General features: G+C 45.0%; 11 protein-coding genes across 11 annotated transcripts; 7 read left to right on the top strand and 4 right to left on the bottom strand.

The window, feature by feature from the left end:
• Window positions 1-14: 14 nt before the first annotated feature.
• On the bottom strand, window positions 15-683 carry N7511_000802 (uncharacterized protein; the record flags this gene model as incomplete). Its single annotated transcript, XM_057123227.1, has 1 exon — window positions 15-683. The coding sequence occupies one exon, from the start codon at window positions 681-683 to the stop codon at window positions 15-17; it is 669 nt and encodes a 222-aa protein (XP_056988960.1).
• Window positions 684-886: 203 nt separating this feature from the next.
• Window positions 887-1,535, top strand: N7511_000801 (uncharacterized protein; the record flags this gene model as incomplete). The annotated part of the gene is given in 3 exon segments (XM_057123226.1): window positions 887-896; window positions 1,210-1,415; window positions 1,431-1,535. 3 exon segments carry the CDS (start codon window positions 887-889, stop codon window positions 1,533-1,535), a joined length of 321 nt encoding a protein of 106 aa, XP_056988959.1.
• Window positions 1,536-1,611: 76 nt separating this feature from the next.
• N7511_000800 (uncharacterized protein) lies at window positions 1,612-2,113 on the top strand (the record flags this gene model as incomplete). The annotated part of the gene is made up of 2 exons (XM_057123225.1): window positions 1,612-1,719; window positions 1,769-2,113. 2 exons carry the CDS (start codon window positions 1,612-1,614, stop codon window positions 2,111-2,113), a joined length of 453 nt encoding a protein of 150 aa, XP_056988958.1.
• Window positions 2,114-2,361: 248 nt separating this feature from the next.
• N7511_000799 (uncharacterized protein) lies at window positions 2,362-3,839 on the bottom strand (the record flags this gene model as incomplete). Its single annotated transcript, XM_057123224.1, has 2 exons — window positions 2,362-3,155; window positions 3,200-3,839. The coding sequence occupies 2 exons, from the start codon at window positions 3,837-3,839 to the stop codon at window positions 2,362-2,364; spliced, it is 1,434 nt and encodes a 477-aa protein (XP_056988957.1).
• Window positions 3,840-4,841: 1,002 nt separating this feature from the next.
• N7511_000798 (uncharacterized protein) lies at window positions 4,842-5,065 on the top strand (the record flags this gene model as incomplete). The annotated part of the gene is made up of 2 exons (XM_057123223.1): window positions 4,842-4,853; window positions 4,880-5,065. 2 exons carry the CDS (start codon window positions 4,842-4,844, stop codon window positions 5,063-5,065), a joined length of 198 nt encoding a protein of 65 aa, XP_056988956.1.
• A 453-nt stretch (window positions 5,066-5,518) lies between these two features.
• N7511_000797 (MBL fold metallo-hydrolase) lies at window positions 5,519-6,599 on the top strand (the record flags this gene model as incomplete). The annotated part of the gene is made up of 2 exons (XM_057123222.1): window positions 5,519-5,882; window positions 5,950-6,599. The coding sequence occupies 2 exons, from the start codon at window positions 5,519-5,521 to the stop codon at window positions 6,597-6,599; spliced, it is 1,014 nt and encodes a 337-aa protein (XP_056988955.1).
• A 227-nt stretch (window positions 6,600-6,826) lies between these two features.
• On the bottom strand, window positions 6,827-8,010 carry N7511_000796 (uncharacterized protein; the record flags this gene model as incomplete). Its single annotated transcript, XM_057123221.1, has 3 exons — window positions 6,827-7,018; window positions 7,092-7,357; window positions 7,407-8,010. The coding sequence occupies 3 exons, from the start codon at window positions 8,008-8,010 to the stop codon at window positions 6,827-6,829; spliced, it is 1,062 nt and encodes a 353-aa protein (XP_056988954.1).
• A 1,514-nt stretch (window positions 8,011-9,524) lies between these two features.
• Window positions 9,525-10,285, top strand: N7511_000795 (uncharacterized protein; the record flags this gene model as incomplete). Its single annotated transcript, XM_057123220.1, has 2 exons — window positions 9,525-10,145; window positions 10,208-10,285. The coding sequence occupies 2 exons, from the start codon at window positions 9,525-9,527 to the stop codon at window positions 10,283-10,285; spliced, it is 699 nt and encodes a 232-aa protein (XP_056988953.1).
• A 757-nt stretch (window positions 10,286-11,042) lies between these two features.
• Window positions 11,043-11,563, bottom strand: N7511_000794 (cytochrome P450; the record flags this gene model as incomplete). Its single annotated transcript, XM_057123219.1, has 2 exons — window positions 11,043-11,285; window positions 11,384-11,563. The coding sequence occupies 2 exons, from the start codon at window positions 11,561-11,563 to the stop codon at window positions 11,043-11,045; spliced, it is 423 nt and encodes a 140-aa protein (XP_056988952.1).
• Window positions 11,564-13,452: 1,889 nt separating this feature from the next.
• N7511_000793 (cytochrome P450) lies at window positions 13,453-14,485 on the top strand (the record flags this gene model as incomplete). The annotated part of the gene is made up of 2 exons (XM_057123218.1): window positions 13,453-13,939; window positions 13,989-14,485. 2 exons carry the CDS (start codon window positions 13,453-13,455, stop codon window positions 14,483-14,485), a joined length of 984 nt encoding a protein of 327 aa, XP_056988951.1.
• Window positions 14,486-14,975: 490 nt separating this feature from the next.
• Window positions 14,976-16,639, top strand: N7511_000792 (uncharacterized protein; the record flags this gene model as incomplete). The annotated part of the gene is made up of 3 exons (XM_057123217.1): window positions 14,976-15,092; window positions 15,164-16,520; window positions 16,605-16,639. The coding sequence occupies 3 exons, from the start codon at window positions 14,976-14,978 to the stop codon at window positions 16,637-16,639; spliced, it is 1,509 nt and encodes a 502-aa protein (XP_056988950.1).
• Window positions 16,640-16,830: the final 191 nt, after the last annotated feature.

Genomic DNA, 16,830 nt, shown 5'->3' with positions numbered 1-16,830 from the left:
ACGACATTGCGAAGCTACAAGCTAGTCTGGAGAAGATCAAGCACACCGCAAGAGACGCTGTCTGGAAGTGGGGTAACCATATCATTAACGATCCCTTGAAGAAGAGGCCTATTGATGAATCGAATGGCTGGATGAAGTTGCTGAAGGGAGGTGCTTTCGCCGACAACATTCAACAAAATTGGAGAAAGAACTTTAAGAGCCTGCACACTATCACCAAGCAGTTCTATGTGTTTGCTGTCAGCGGTAGCTGGCAGTTGGATCAAATCTTCGTTGTCAAGGCACAGAATATCGCGGGTGATCTCACTAAGAACTATTCCAAGGAAAAGTTGGATCAGTTTGATGGTGTCTGCGAGGATGGTGATTGCTACTTTTTCGTCAAGGCCCAGTCCTTCCAGAACCTTCTTGATGGCAAATGGAAGACTGTCAAAGGTCTGGGTAGCTTGGATGATTACGGTCTGAAAGCTATCGACATGGCGAAGGGTGCCGAGTGGTACAAGAAGATGCATGGCGGAGAAATAACTGCTAAGTCGACGGAGGCCAAGGACCTCCTGAGCAATCTGCAGAAACAGGGGAAGTCTGCAGGTAAGCTTTGGGTAAACTTGCCTTTCATCGACTATGAGGACATCCCATCCACCAGCAAGATTTACCACGAGGGTATTGGAGCCACGACCGATCACTCGCATTTTATCTCGACTCTGGCAGCTCACATTCCTTCTATTAAGGGCTGGCCATACGACAACGATCTGTCTACAAAATAGAGGGAGGACGAAGAATTGTATATTTACCTAACAACACATGTTTGATTGCTTTTTTTCTGTACTTAGATGGATCTAGGAATGCTTTCTTTTGAATAACCTTATCACTGTCGGAAGTCCTCTTCATTATCATGTCCAGATGTCAGAATTGGCCTTGAGCACGCTCATTTCTTATACTAACCTGATAATCCACCCCTGAAAAAAGGCACCATGGTAGTTAACTGACATGTCTAGTACTAAAGATTGAATAACAATAGGTAACTATACAGCTTCCCCATTTCCATATGGTTATCATTGAAACCTGGATCGATATTATATTTTACCTCATATTCTACCTCATATTTTACCTCATATTTTACCTCATGTTTTCCCTAATGTTTCACTTTGTTCTTGGCATTTTATTGAATACGATCAACCCTCAATCCTCGCATGTTATCTTGAACCATTCTTGAAGTCCTTCCGTTCATCGTCATCACGGTTGACCAAAGCCTGCTTGAGTATGCTTACCGCGACGCTATCATCTCCCGTGTGCTTGGTGCAAGTGCGAAACAGAAGGGTTCCAAGTTTGATCAATCTGTGTTTAAAAAGAAAATTTATGCGTACTATGGTCTCAATGAGCATTGCCAACCTGGCTTTGTGTGGTGTCATGTGTTGGGCACTGTACTTCCCTAAAAGAACATCAAAGCTGCCCATATTGTACCCAAATCTATGACATCCAAGGAGGATTCCCACCTATTCGAAGTCAGCGATGGAGTTCTTGATGAACCCCGAAATGACTGACTCATGAAAATTAGGCATCACACTGGCAGACAATATTGGGCTATTTTTCGACCATGGTACCATCGCGATTATACCCATGCCCGGCGCAATGAAAAGTTCAACTCAATGGAGGTGTATTGTCTTAGACGAATTAAGGAAGAAGAACACCATCGGTACTGTGAGTGGATGCTATATGAAACTGAAGGTCAGTATTGCAAAAGCTAGAGTTGAGTATTATGTTAATGATATAACAGGAGATTGATAACAAGCCGTTGACGTTTGCTTCCGACAACCGTCCTCGCCGACGGTATCTATACTTCTGCTTCATCATTGCGTACATGAATGCAAAGAGCCGAGGGACCAGTGACGCCGTTGCAAAAAAGGTTGAAGCCACGCGATTTTGGTCCTCCGCCGGCTCGTACCTTACTCGGTCAACACTGGTGATATCGGCTCGCTGTGTTTCAGGATCAGAACTACCTAAGTCCCTTGTCCAAGACAAGACGTTTGAATCTGGTGATAGCTCCACTCGCGACACTGATGCTGGAACAGTACTTGGAGCTGATGTTCGTGACGCAATTCTTGCTATGCAGAGTCTTTAAATCATTGCTAAGCTGCAACCCTGAAGGACAACATACGGATGAGTCAAATTTGCTTTTATTCAACACTGCCCATGGTTATTTTATTCTTATTCGTCTATGAACGGATGTTCACACTTGCTATCAAAAGCTACATCTAGAAATATCGCTTTCACCGTGTGGCCTTCTTGAAGTCTGTATTAACGTGATTATCAATTTTTACTCAGTTAATGAATTTTTTTATTTAAACTGGAATAGGAATGGGTGAATGATTAAATACAGCCGAGGAGCGCGGAGACGTTGCGAATGAAATCTGTCCGTTCCATTTTCTGATCATCCATGAGGCTTTGGTAATGCTTGACCTTGTTATGAACTTCTTCATAGGTCACGAGATGGAGTGACTTGGTAGCAATAAATGTCTTCGCTTGCTCCGTATCCCAATACTTATTCACTTGCTCATCCCACCAGTCTTCGCCTTTGTGCGTTCGTAACTGAATAAAAGGAAAGATCAGAGAGTCAAAAAAGCCAGCCAAGAGAAGCATATGAAGCCACATAGCACCGGTGTCCTCGGACCACTCCACGAGCTCGAAAAGCTTCTCAGTTCCTGACATCTTCAGTTCTTCTTCCATTAACACACGCTGAAAAATCTCCAGACACTTGAAATAGCGTTCAGTGGCTTTCGGGGCTTTGCCATCTTCAAAGTCCCATGCTTTGTTTACTGGGCGATCTAAAAGAAGCCACCAAGGAGCCGAGCCAAATAACTGAGCTGGCCCAGCATACACCCACTCAAGATCAACCACCCCGATGATTGTGAGATCCTCCTTGCTTCGGACAATCATATTTGCTGGCCCGAAATCATCGCAGATGAGCTTGAAAGGGCCCTGTTCGTATGCAGAATGAGTCAATTCCGGTATCAGGGACTCCAAGATCTTCAATGATGCGTATACCGATATACCGCTCCAAGGGCCAGAAATTGAGTTGGGTTGAAGCCGTAGTTGTTGCCAATCTTGTCCGTTGATGTATTGAAAGTACTCGCCGCTGGTAGAAAAGGCTTCTTTGTGGTCATCTACAATCATCAGCAGAATTCTTGAAATCAAAACTACAACAAACCAAACGTATTTACGCCTCCTCCGCGCAGAATTTCGTGTGCCTTCCAGGTAAGGGGACGACGAGGTGTTCTATATTTAATCTTTGGGGTTGGTAAATTGCCAATTTGGTCGAAATCGATGTTGAAAATTTGTACCATAAATTGTGCTATTTGTTTGTAGATGAGTTCAATCTCAGTATCGGAGATTTCCTCGTTGAGCAATCTCGAGTCGCCTCCTCTCAGAATGTCAGAAAGACAGACACCGTCGATTGAATTCATGTAAATGAAAGGTCCAAGGCCGAGGGGACTTTCCTGAGCAAGGCCCCAAGCATATACCTTTGGGACCGGTACTGACGTCCTTTCTAAGAGGAGATGAAGAGCCTCAACTTCCATCGCCACCTTTTCGTCTGCATGTTCCGGTGAAATGCTGCTTGCGCGGGGCAAGCGGAGGAACCAAAATTTTTCGTCTTCGAAAACAAACTTTTGGCCAAGGTTATACGCCCCATTGAGAAAGCCCCCAATGAGACGACAGGGGAGCTTTTCGGGATGGAGGCTCGTAGCCCAGTCGCAAAGACGACCGTCAACACGAGCCATATTTACTTTGTCAACCCAATCAGCTTCTTGTGCTGTGTGAAGCAGGCCAAGGGGTTCGTTGTGATCCATTGTCGTCGGATATATCCAACGTAGAAAAGTAATCACGAAATGATATCGTCGCTATTAGGATGGGTGAGAGCGTCTGCTTTTGAAAGTGCTAATGTGGTAACGCGATTTTGTTGCAGACCGCTGTTTCTGCACTTTGACTCCCACCTTCGCCAAATCAATCATTGATATCATCCATTTCCTATAATTTGAAAACATTCACGCTTCGTAGGCCACAATCTGTAACTAATAGTTTTGGGGGCTACTAAGCTGATCACGGATGAGGCCGGTGGACGTTAGCCTCACGTTACCCTTCGTTGACTAACTAGATCTAGATGCTGAACATCCTTCCTACTTCAAAACTTCGGTAGCTCCCTTGGATATGGCTCAAGATTGTTTTTCTCTGGGCAATCCATACGCCCTTACTATGTTAGAATATGACTCGCGGACGCCAGCGCAAGAATTGGTCAACAACCTTCGAGGATCGGTGATCATACGTTCCTAAGCAGAAATTTCAACTAGAAGAGGCTCGGACAGTAGCCGGTATTCTCATTAAATTGCCCATCCATGATCTGCTTCCGCCGAAGGCCTGTTAACGCGATAAGGGCGCTGCGTTTTATACAATAACACCTTAATAAATGAGAGCAATCAAAAGCCCCTTCTATTGTAAATCAGGAAGCATTGTACAACTTCCTAGATTAGTTCGTGAGATATGCGCCAAGTTGAGGCATATGAGTTAATTTGTTGACCTTTTGTAAGCAAGATCGCTGGTGGACACATTTCCGATTTAAATGTGCTTTACGGGTTGATTGTTGAAAGGGTCCTCCGTGGAGAGTCATAACCAAATGACCGAGAAGGCTATTATTTCGCATTAGCTCATGATATTCACTTAAGTGAATTTGGTGACCATTTGACAAGTGAGTTTCGGGATCGTAGCGTGACTACTGATTTGGAGACACGCGCATACTCGGATAAACAGGCTCCGGCTGGATCGCCGGGATTTCCTTTACAATTTGTGCAGATGCTATGGGGCTCTGGGTATGTCTTGTCTCATATTTTAATAGACTCAGGATCTGATTTCAGCCAGTACCAATATTATTGCAGAAATTCTGCAGAGCATTGGATGCAAACCGGCGTGGGATAAGGAGCGGTTCTTGCAGCACATTGAGGATGATGTTCAAGCTGTAGTCGCCCTTGGAACACCGAGGAGTAGTCTTGTTGGGTTAATTTTGGCAGAAGTGCTGAGTTGATCGATGAATGTGTGTCTTCCTACTAGGTTCAATATATTGAGTGGTTGAAATCCAGATTATCGTTACCCTTGATGGGTCTGTAGCTTTTGCATCCTCATGTTTCTATAGACTTGGAGCTTGAAAATTGCCATAGCAAGAAAGCAAAAGAAACAGCGATGGAGAGCAGCAAGTTAGATTTGGCTTTGTCAATAACTAGGGAGTTACTCTAACTAAGTGAGTGTAATAGTAAGCCCTTCATCATGCAGGATCCGTGATAAGTCAGTAGGCTAAGACCCTAGTGGGGGTCAAAGCCACATGTAGTACTTAAGTCTTCTCCCAAGCCCTGGATTATTCCTGCTTTTCTTTTCACTCCTTCCTAGATTGCCAACTGGTGAGATATATGGTTGTCGCTTTGTATCTCATCCCTTCTTTTCTCCCGCTTCTCAGCTGAGCCAATCTCATTATCAGTTCACCATGTGCAATCCCCCGACAGACCAGGAGGATCATGAATCATACAGTCTTCGAATGACTGCGCATTTGGTAGAAAGTTCATCGGTTACCAGTTTCACAGCAACCCGTCTGAACCAAACCACTTTCCGTCTTGTAGAAGATGACCGCCACATTGAGCGACCTCTGATTTACGTGAAACAATACCCAACTGGGATCGTCGTTATCGACACTGGGTGCAATAATCCAAGAAATGCAGGGCTACCTGTCACAAGCCTGCGGAAATTTATTGAGACCGTTCCTATTGAACAAAATGAGGGAATGCCGTTGAATCCCGACGGTCGCTTGCCTTACTATATTCTGATCTCTCATTGTCATTACGACCACATTGGTATGGCTATTTCTCTGCAAATCTGCTATCTTTATTCTCGTTAACTCAACTGACAAACTATCAATAGGAGGACTGGAAAGCTTCGAAGGCAGCTCCTATCACATCTACTGCAGTCAGATTTTGTTGACTGAAATAATTGCAAACTCCCGACTAAACCACGATTCACTTCGAGAATCGTGCTCTTTACCGCCCTTGAAAATTGATCTGGAAAAATTGACCGGTGTGCCAGACGGCCACTTTCTTGTTGATGCAAATGGCGTTGAACTAAATCTCCAGCTACTACATGCCCCTGGCCATTCGCCTGAGCATATGGTGGTATTGGATCTTGATGAGAGTACCATATTTTTAGGAGATTCGGCGTATGAGCAAAGTCCTCTGTTCTACGCATATGGCGGAGACTTGACTCTACACATTCAAACTTTGGCCAGGTTAGAGGCTCTCCTTACAACTTACGAAAAGCCCGAGGGTGCTCGTATTTGGACAGCAGCGTGTGGACATTACAGCTCCGGACTCAACGCAGTCTCACTTTTAAAGCGAACGAAAGCCTTCATTTTGGATGTTATAGAAGACAAAGTACCTTCCCAGAGTCGAGAGGCCAATCCCTACCAAGCTGGAGGCATCTTGGAGCTTTTCACCCGTGACGAATTGGCGATGGCGTGTCCAGATCACCTTTTGCAAGATGCAAAGAGTTCATCAAAGGCTTTCCCCTCATCTTGATTTGATATGTGGCGCAATATCAAGATGTTTCATCTAGCAATCAAATATCAGGCTGATATGGGGACGAATACCACCTCCGCCATAGCATAGTGTCCTTCCCAGGGTCTTCTCGGCCCATGCTCATTCGTCAGAGTAGTTTCGAATTTCGAGTATATAGAGAAGAGAGTGTTCTTGAGAACTTGAGACCACGATAGGTTAGTTATAAGGACTGAAATCGTCGATATGGGTTAATTCGAACCTGAGATTGCCAGATCTCTTCCAATGCAACCTCGCTGTCCACTTCCAAAGGTCCAGAAGTTCCGTAACAAAACTCGAGCCCGCTCTTCATCAACCAGCCATCTTTCTGGCTTGAATTCGTCGGGATCAGGGAAGATATCATCCTGTCGATGAACGAGATATGCTTGCGATCCGACAACAGTCTAAAATTGGCACAGAAAAGAAAAATTCAGTCAGCAGATATTCTCAGCCGCGCTAGCGAGGAGTAACCCGTACCCCTTCCGGAAGGTATATATTCTCTATAGTGCAACCGCCTTTTGGTACCACGCGGGGTTGGTAGAAGTTGATTGTGTAAACAAGGCGCAAACCTTCCATGACAACAGCGTGCAGATACGGGAATTTGTCAAGTTCAGCATATGTCTCGAATTTGCCTCCATTTTGAACGCAAAGCTCCTCACGAAGCTTGGTTTGAACATCAGGCGATAAACTGATCTGTCGCGTTAGATATTCCAGAGAGGCAGACATAGTGTCATGACCAGCGCCTTGATGACAAGTTAGTTGACATAAATTATAACTTCAAACTCGGCTTACCAATGTGATCCAGCATCTCACTGGCCCGGTCCTCAAATGACAATGGTTCTCCCTCTGAGTTCCGCCATGCGTACAACTTCCCATATACCCCTTGACGAACGAGCCCATCTCGGTCAGAACTCTCATCTAGGATAGTTTCAAATCGGCGAAACAGCCCAGCTGCCCACGATTGTGCATTCTGCTGCTCTGGTGGGCCATTGGGGACAAGCATTTGGTTCAGATACAGAAACGGGGGTTCGCTTTCCCAAAAGAAAGTGGCTTCTCTCAGTTCTTGATGGAAAAAGTCCATGACATGCATCCCGGTGTGTTTGCTTTCGTTTACCCGTCCATTCAGTTTGTCCAGCCAGTCTGTGCCATAGAAATTCGAAAAGGCGAACCGAGTTGAGATATCCGACTGCATGGCCCGGTAGATATTGCGCACAACAATAGGCTGAGTCTTCTTGGAGTCTTCCTCTACTGCAGATTCAATAAAGCCTACCAGTTTCTGAATCCGAGACTGGATAATCTGCTGAACATAGGAGGTTGAGACATTCGACTTGAGGTAATTGGAGGAAAAGATACGGCGTCTCGCTGCGTGATCGGCATTTCCCGTAAACGAGAACATGTTGTTTTTTCTTTGACATATGTAAGCTTATTGGCTACAATGACTTCAAATAGAGAATATATGATTGGAAGGAGATGCGGACGAACCCATAGTTTGAGAATACCTCGTACCAAGCGGCCTTTTCAAAGTTCCCACCGTAAACTGTGCGCACACCCGCTGCAGTCATCAAACTAACTTCATTGGGGCCGACCCTCACCACTGGGCGGAATTTTCTCTTTCCAGGAATTTCTTTGTGCGCTTCATAATTGGCGAAATGGCGATCATGATAGTAGGTTGTGTAGAGCTGGTTTAATCGTGACAAAGGAGTGGACCAGTGTAGTGTGGGAACGTGAGACAATGGGTCTCGGGCCAAAACATATCCAAAATACAGAATCACACTGCATATGAAAAATGTCCCTATTACCTGGGGACTGCTCGTTTTGAAATTGCATATTGTCGTTTCTTGGAACTGCAACAAGTCCACGGAATGGATAGAGAATGAGGGCCAAGTGGTGGCATTCAATAGATCCGATTGCCAATACTTGAACATCTTCAACCACGTGCAGTTCAGCTTTAATGTTGAAACTTTGGAAAGGTGGAAATGATGTTGAGATGAATGCAGATAGACACGTATATATATTTCAACTCTAGAAATTGCGTCGGGCTACCTACCGTACTACCAAGGCACGGACTTGCACTCTGCATATCCAAGGAAGCCCCGATAAGCGGGTCCTTCCTAAGTCGTATTTCCGAGGCAATTGAAGTATTCAAGTTCTCTCTGATGCTATACAGACCGCTTCCACTAGTTAAGTATATATAGCGGTCCCCTCCAAGGTTGTAATCATTCCAAAGTCGATCGATACATATTTGAATTTGTATACTCGTTTGACAGTCTATCTTTTTGAAGCTTCCATCAATCACCAAACGCGAGTGAGATCCTCCGATCAATGTTGAACATGATTTCTTCAAAGCCTAAATTGGCCCCTAAAGCACAAAAAAACCTGAACAGATTGGGATTTCAGAAATGGTCTACCTTTTGGCTATGTAAGTTGATCGAAATATCTCCTCTCTTTTGTTACCTTTTCAAGGATTGAATGTTGATTTTGAAACCCAAGGGGCCGTTATTGGAGGTTATTTTGCCGCCTTTAACATTTGGAATATGAGAAAGCTGGATTTTGAAGGCTCATTCCAAGTCAATGCTCTACCAGGCGAATATTCGTGGATGACCCGAATAGCCGGATATAAAAGTAAAACCTCAATTGCTCTTGTTTTATCTTGACTCTTGAAATTTCGCAGTTTCTGACGGCCACTCCACAGCATTATTTCGTGCGCATCTCGCATGTGTTCTGCGTAGGTCTAAGTACAGATCTTGTTGATGATCTTGGCTGACTTTGTCGGCCTACAGCTTGCTCGGTAATTGCACTCTTGCAATTCATCCCTCAATTTCGCAATGTATGTGTGACTTATGGGTCCGTCCCCGGAAATGCAGAATCGAGTCCACAGAAGTGGAACATTAACTTCTTCTTCAGAACTACATGTCAATCCACCGGAGCCTTGGCGAGGCATTTTTCATCATGATGGGATTTGGGGCACCAAGCGGCATCATGGTCGCTGTGCATGCATTTGGCGCAGCTGAAAACCCCTCAGTTCGCTTATCTATCATGCTAACAGGCGTGCTGACCATCTGTTTCCTTGCCACCTCATTTTTCTGCATCGCGACTAACGTCACTCTATCACGTCTCCGCCTCAAGCTCCACGGGGCATCCAATCCCGATGCTCGAGATCTCTCACGATACAGAGCGATCGACATTCGGCGCCACCGAGAGTTTATCCTTCGAACACTAGCTGTAATGTCGACCGGATCATTCTCCTCAGTGTATCTAATTATACCAGAGGTTATGGGCTGGACCCTCGGCTACGTGGCATTCTCTTGTGGTACCTTGATCGACGATCTTGCTGTTTCCCCTGAGCCATCGCATTTATGGAAGACTTACCCCGCTTGCATGGCGGAGAATGGCGGTCATGCAGGTACTATTGTCGCCGTGAAGGCTGATCTAAGTGGATCCCTCGAGGAACTCACTGCTTGGGGCCGTGCGGGAATCGGCATGGCCTTCTGGGCTGCCCTAGTTCTGCACTTAATCTTGGCAGAGATATACGTGAGATCCTTGACCGCTGTTTGCCTCTTACCGAGATCCGTGAACTAAGACTGTGGCTGCAGATTCGAATGAAATCCAACGATGATGATAGCCGGATGGTCTCTAAGCCCATGCACATCGGACCTAGTCACATTGCATAGCCGAGGTCAAAGCGGATGTATGTTCCAGGTAGGTAGTTTAACACTATCACAATCTGTGAGCAAAGAGGGGTTGGATAGACTCGATGTGTAGAGTGCAACATGATTACGGGCGCCTCTTACACCCGTGGGCGTGTACGGGCCGGGCCTAGGTGGAGACAAAACATATGGTACAGATACGTTACTTGAATACAAAAAGTACAACACTGAAAAGTTGACATACAACGATACCATACTCGTAATTGTGTAATATTCCAAAATCTCAATACCTAGGTATTGTATTCAGATGTCGGTAAGTATTACTGTACTCTACACCTCGGCAACCTTGAAAGTATTGACGGCGCGAGGACGTGAGAGGCAAAATGAGAACTATTGGAAGGAAAGAACATCACTTTGAAGGTGAAAAGCAATGTACGTATATTGTATCCAAGTAGCCCTAATTTCGCATGCACCTACACCTGGGAACCTTCTCCTATATTGATCACAGAATTCTTAACACCATGTGCGATACAAAATTTCTAAGTGATATTCATTCCAAGTTACTCAAAGTCTCTTGGAAAGACAGAGATGAATGTTTTTTGACCCGGCAGTAGGGAATTACCAAACCAACTGCTTTCTTCTGGCTTCTCATCCCATTTTATCTCAAATCGTAGAGTCATCTCGGCAAGTATAAGTTTAAGGATATCGGCTGCAAGGAATCTTCCAGGACTTGAGGATTCATTAGACTGTCAATCATTCAAAAATGTAAAGATATCAACACTCACCATCCATGCTTGCCATGGCCAAACTGAAGGAAAGTGTTGCTAGTGGCAGTCAACAATGATCCTCGTGCTGTATTCATATCATGGCTCTCTCGGAGCTTCAGGAAGCGTAAACCGTCGAACAACTTCGCTTCAGGATAAAATTGATCATCGTTGTGTATGGCGTTAGAAGGAAGCCCTACCGTTGTGCCGAACGGTAAATGGGTGCCATCTGAAAGGTTGATGCCACTCGGAGTCATAACCTGAGCCAAGGAGGAGAGAACAATTAGCACTGTATTGGACTTGATTGCACGTATATTGTCCAATCTTTATTTTGTCTCTTCTTGTTTTCGTTCCTCACCTTTCGTCGCATTTCAAAGCAAGCGTCCCCGACAAAGCGCATGCTCTCTTTCACAAAACTTTCCGTTTTCCAGAGATTATCGACCTTTTGCTTGTTCCATTCACTCTGATCGACATGTAGTATGTTGCGGGCTTCAGTATAAATCACCGACCAATAATTGGCCTCAGGCAGTCGCTCCATTATTGAGACGGCATTGAAGAGTGCCACGTTAACGAGAAAGACCGAGACAAAGTAGGACATTAAGATGCGGGTAACTATCATTCTCGGCTCAAGCTCGATTGATCGCTCTTTAGAGTCTTTCAAAGATGCTTGACAGTCAATAAGCCATTGTAGTAGATCGTCCTGCCAAACGAGAGTTAGTCATGTACTTGTTGCATCGAAGAATCACATACTGGCTTATCTTGACTCTTATTATTTCCTTCCCTCAGCTGCCTCAACCGCTCAGTAATTATAGGCATGAGCTTTTTCTCAACTTCAGTCCTGTACTTGTCTTGAGATCGACGGATGATTGGACAAAGCCAGCTTTTTAGCTTTCGAGGCACAAACCTGAGTACAGACATTGTAAAAAAGACTTGCTCTGTATGTTTGGTGATACTAGTCTGAAATTCTTCATCATTGGCTACACAGAGGAGATTAGCTACAAAGATCGGAATACAAGTGAAAGGGTCAAGAAGGCCCATCTTACCCAAGTCATTTCCAACGAATACCACGCTCACCATGTTATTAACCACGTTGAGTAATGAATCAAAGAGATTGACAGATTTCCACTGTTTCGTTTTTGCGGGACCCCATTCTCGATCCAGAGTATTTCTGAGTTGGTCAATCATCTCGGGCATGAAACGCTGAGCACCAGATCCCAAATGGCGCCTCATGATGGTGGTTTGCAACGGAAGAGATAATATACGAGGAGAGTAAAAAGCATGTTCAGAGAAAACGATGTCATCAAGGGCATGCCAGAATGATAGATCGGTTTCTTTGGCCAGGATGAGCTCTGAGGTCATAGATGGAGGCAGTACGACCAAAGATGGCTCTTCTAAAAGACTAGATACCATGAATGGTCGATTTTCACGTGAATACTGTGATAAATTAGAAGATAATCTCCGACATGTTGTAAGCAATTTGCACAAACTAATTGATAGCCTCTGTCAATCCAGGTTTTGCTTTTGAAGACACTGGCTATCCGGGAGAGAAGGTTTGACATCGGATGCGATGGCCCAATACCGACCATAGGGAGTGATAAATTGGGAGATAGCCATTTGTAAAGTGTGAGCGTTGCGAGGAACGCTAAACTGCAAAGCAGCAAGTGAAGTGACATGCCGAAATGAGACTGTTAACAGTTTTCAGAGTTATACTGTTGTCTAAGAAGGTATGTTATGACGGTGCTCCAAACTTCGATATGCTAGAAAGTGTTGAAATACCTAGTCACATTGATAAAAAAGATAAAAAATGCAGAACAAGGAATGGAGACGCGAAGTTGGAGACTCAAGCTGCAGTATTCTGTGCGCAACCCCAAAATTACGCGATCTGTATTCAAACGCAAAAAGAACGGTAAAGTACACAGTACATAACACACACCGTTACCTAAAGGTTGTTGAATCTCTTCGCCGTTTCTCTTTCATTTGATTGTCATTCTTTTCCTTTCTCAATGCTATTTACCTTCACCTCTGGCGCCAGCATGGAAACACAACTGTTCACCGCCGTGGTGGGAGCCCTGCTGCTGCTCCTTACACTACGATGGATCATTTACCAACGTTTTCCCCTATGGGCATTACCACATACATCGTTTTCAGCTAGATTCAAGTCAGCAATTGACACTCCACCGGGTGTTCTTTCTCAACAAATATCTTCCACTGTGTCAAAGAGAGGCCCAGTGGTGCGAATTGGACAAAACGAGGTTGTCGTTACGGACGCCTCACTAGTCAGAACACTCTATGCCAGCTTCTTGAAATGGCCAGAGTGGTATGAGAGTCCAGAAAAGAAGCTGTTCTATGGGTATATTACGTTTTATATTAGATCAACATGATTGACTGGGTGCTGATTTGAATCAAAGGAAATCGTCGCTTTTTGGCATGACACGTCCGAAAGATCATAGTGCGCGACGACGAATTCTCAGCAACGTCTTTTCAAAGTCTTTGAGAGACTCCTCTCATGTTAGAGATGTGACTCGTGAAATATTAGTAGAGCGAATGATACGGCAAGCGGAAATTCCTCATGCGTCCTCCGTGGTTCGAGACGTACGACCTGTGCATGAAGCCTTTGATATGGATTTCTTGACTGCATTTGCTTTTACACCTAAGTTCTCAACTATATTTTTGAATGACAAAAACAAATTTATCCAGTTCTGCTCATGGCTGAAAGACTTTCGTGTTGGCTCTCCAGATGCAGCGAAAATTGCCAAGTGCAAGCTGGAAAACTGGTGTCTGGAAATGTGCCGTGCATATCGAGCGGCAAACCTAGCACCTACTCATCGAAGAGTTAGTCATTGCACTGCAGATGCACTCTACAGTGCTGGATTACAAGAGGAAGAGGTCGCTGCGGAGCTGCTGGACCACTTCAGTAAGAGTTTGGTCCAACCGTCCATTCACGACGCTAATTGATGTTGTAGTAACTGCAAAGAAGAACTTGGCTGTCGTGCATACGTACAGTGTCTATATATTATCTATCTACACTGATATTCAAGAGCGGCTTAGATCGGAGTTGAAACCGTTTTCCCTCGATACTCTTTCTATCGATGATCTTGATTCACTGCCATTTTTCAATGCCGTCGTTTGTGAACTGATGAGAACACACACGGAAGTCAAAGCTCTCACACCTCGCCTGATTCCAGATGGGGGTTATTGGATCCCTCGACATATCACAGGACAATCTATCTTCCTTCCAGCCGGTACTGTTGTGAGCTCCACGCGAGAAGCCTTGCATTTGAATGAAGAGATTTTCCCTCAGTCATTATGCTTTTGGCCAGAAAGATGGCTGGATAACAAGGAATTCGTTGACCCCAGGTTGTCTGGTAGAATCCAGCCTCAGGAGATGAGGAATCACCTATGGTATTTTGGGAGTGGGACACACGGATGTGTCGCGCGAGAATACGCTCTTTATGGTTAGATATACTAAGCTTCCTATTTTGTTTTGAGGGTACTGACGCTCCAGAAATCAAAATGCTCCTCGCAGCAACCTATATGGAATTTTCAACTTCCATTGTCGATTGCCCAGAGGGTATTGCCTATGACCAGTACGTTTATTGTCAAGCCTAGTCATATCTTGTTAACGATCATATGTTTAGGAGACCGGTACTGTTTCCGCCTGTTGAGGTTCCCGTGCGATTCCAAAAGGTGGTCTGAGTAACGAAAAATACGGATCGATTCAATACCATTGAATACGAGTGGAAAGTAGTACACATGAAACCGTCGGTATCAGTAGCAGTTGACTTGAATCCACAATTTGATGCACGTCCCTGTGCTGATACTAGTATGGTATTGTTTCACTGTTGTCGTGTATGTTACAGCCTAACTAAGGTGCTACATAAATGAGCCTGTACTCCCGGTTCTCATGCAAATTGGTAGCTCTGCATTTCTTCATACAATTTCTTTACACGATGACTTCTAAAAGGGGCCCCGAAAATGAGATAGAGCCACTTCTCACCAAGTCCTCTGATCCCACTGAAAAGCAACCTAGATTCAAATCCTTATGGATTCAATGCCGGAAGCCATCTGTATGTTAAGCCTAATGTGTTCGGCCAAAGATGTGTCTCAAAATGTGTCGAGATGCTAACTCTCATACCAGGCGATGTGGCTACTGCCTATGTATACTCTGTATTCAATCACTGCTGGCAGCTTGATTATCCCAGAATTCAATGCCACATTGGGACTGATTTGCCATCAGCGACACTCCCCAGACAAAACCAATTTCCAGTTTGACATGGAGCGATGTGACGGAAATACACAAGTGCAATCCGACTTGTCACAATTTTACATTTATGGTCAAGTGATTTCTGGTATTCTGGGGGCCATTGCAGGCCCCAATATCATGGGGTTCTCTGATAAGATCGGCCGCAAACCCATTCTAGTATTCAGTGTACTTGGACCATTGCTAGCCGACATTATTGTTCTTGCTGCCTTGTATTATCCCAATGAAGTCGATGTGAAATGGCTTCTCGTTGGATACGCCATGGATGGTCTCAGTGGTTCGATTATCACTGCGACGACTGCTTCGCAGGCTTACATATCGGATATCAGTACGCCAGAGGCTCGAGTATCAAGTTTCAGTTTCATACAAGCAGCATTTATGAGCGCCCTTGCACTCGGTCCTTTGATAGCAGGTGGCTTACTCACGATTTCTGATTCTCTGATTCAGGCGTATTGGATAGCATTTACAATCCATCTGTCGCTGATAGTGCTTTTCGCTCTGGTGCTCCCTGAGTCTCTTGGATCAACGTCAGAGCCTCGAAGTACAGAGCAAAATGCAGCAAAACAAGGCAAATCAGAAGCTGAGCCGGGTTTCTTTGGGGTTATCTCTTCTGCTCGCGCTCTCATTCCGTCGGATCGATCCTCTCAAACGAACATGTTCATTCTCGCGTTCACAGAGGCAGCTGTATTCGGAGTGATCATGGGACTCACTCCCTTGCAACTGGCCTACTCCGCATATATGTTCCATTGGAGATCTTCTGCTCAAAGCGCATTCCTCACCGGTGTGAATCTATGGAGTATATTGGTTCTTGTTGCTATTTTCCCGCTATTTGCGTCACTCTTTCAACGGCGTCAAGAGTCCGAGAGTCAATCTGAAGGCCAAGCCCAAACGACATTTGGTCCTGGGGAGCTGGGCACAATACGTACCTGTCTTCTCTTGCAAACGGCAGGATACATTACAATTGGGTTGTTCCCCTCGTCTCTCGGAGCCATTGCTGGATCACTCATTGCAGGATCTAGTGCTCCTCTTTCGCCTATCATGTCATCTTGTTTGACTAAGATGGTTCCCGAGGAGCGCCAGGGAGCGCTGCTGGGCGCGCTAAACTTTCTTCATGCGATCTTCCGAATTCTTATTCCTGCTGGCATGAACTACGCATATGGAATCATAGTTAAGACGCAGCCTTATGCTATCTTTACCCTCCTGGGCGTTGGATCCGGTACTTTGCTGGTAGCCAGTATGTTTCTTCGACACAAGAGTGAGTTTTCTGATATCTTCCGATGTCTACGTGTCCCCCATCTAATCACCAAGTGACGCATAGCTCTCATTCCTCCCAGTGCTCCGGCATCCAAGTAACAAACTCATATTCGGATAGTCAGAGTAGCATTTAGCATCCCCTGCACATCCATTCAGGCGGGAGAAAAGTACCGAAGAAAGGAGTCTGACCAGGAAGTTGCTTCAATCATCTCGAAAATGTTCTATGACAACATGAGAATAGAGTTAATCAGCTTGAGCTTGCTAGTTCTAGATAGACCAAGATACTATAC

Source organism: Penicillium nucicola, assembly GCF_028828085.1.
Source record: "Penicillium nucicola strain IBT 29836 chromosome Unknown utg000001l, whole genome shotgun sequence".
Taxonomy (NCBI): Eukaryota; Fungi; Ascomycota; class Eurotiomycetes; order Eurotiales; family Aspergillaceae; genus Penicillium; species Penicillium nucicola.
The sequence above is the reverse complement of the archived record's forward strand: the minus strand, read 5'-3'. Positions and strand labels throughout refer to the sequence as shown.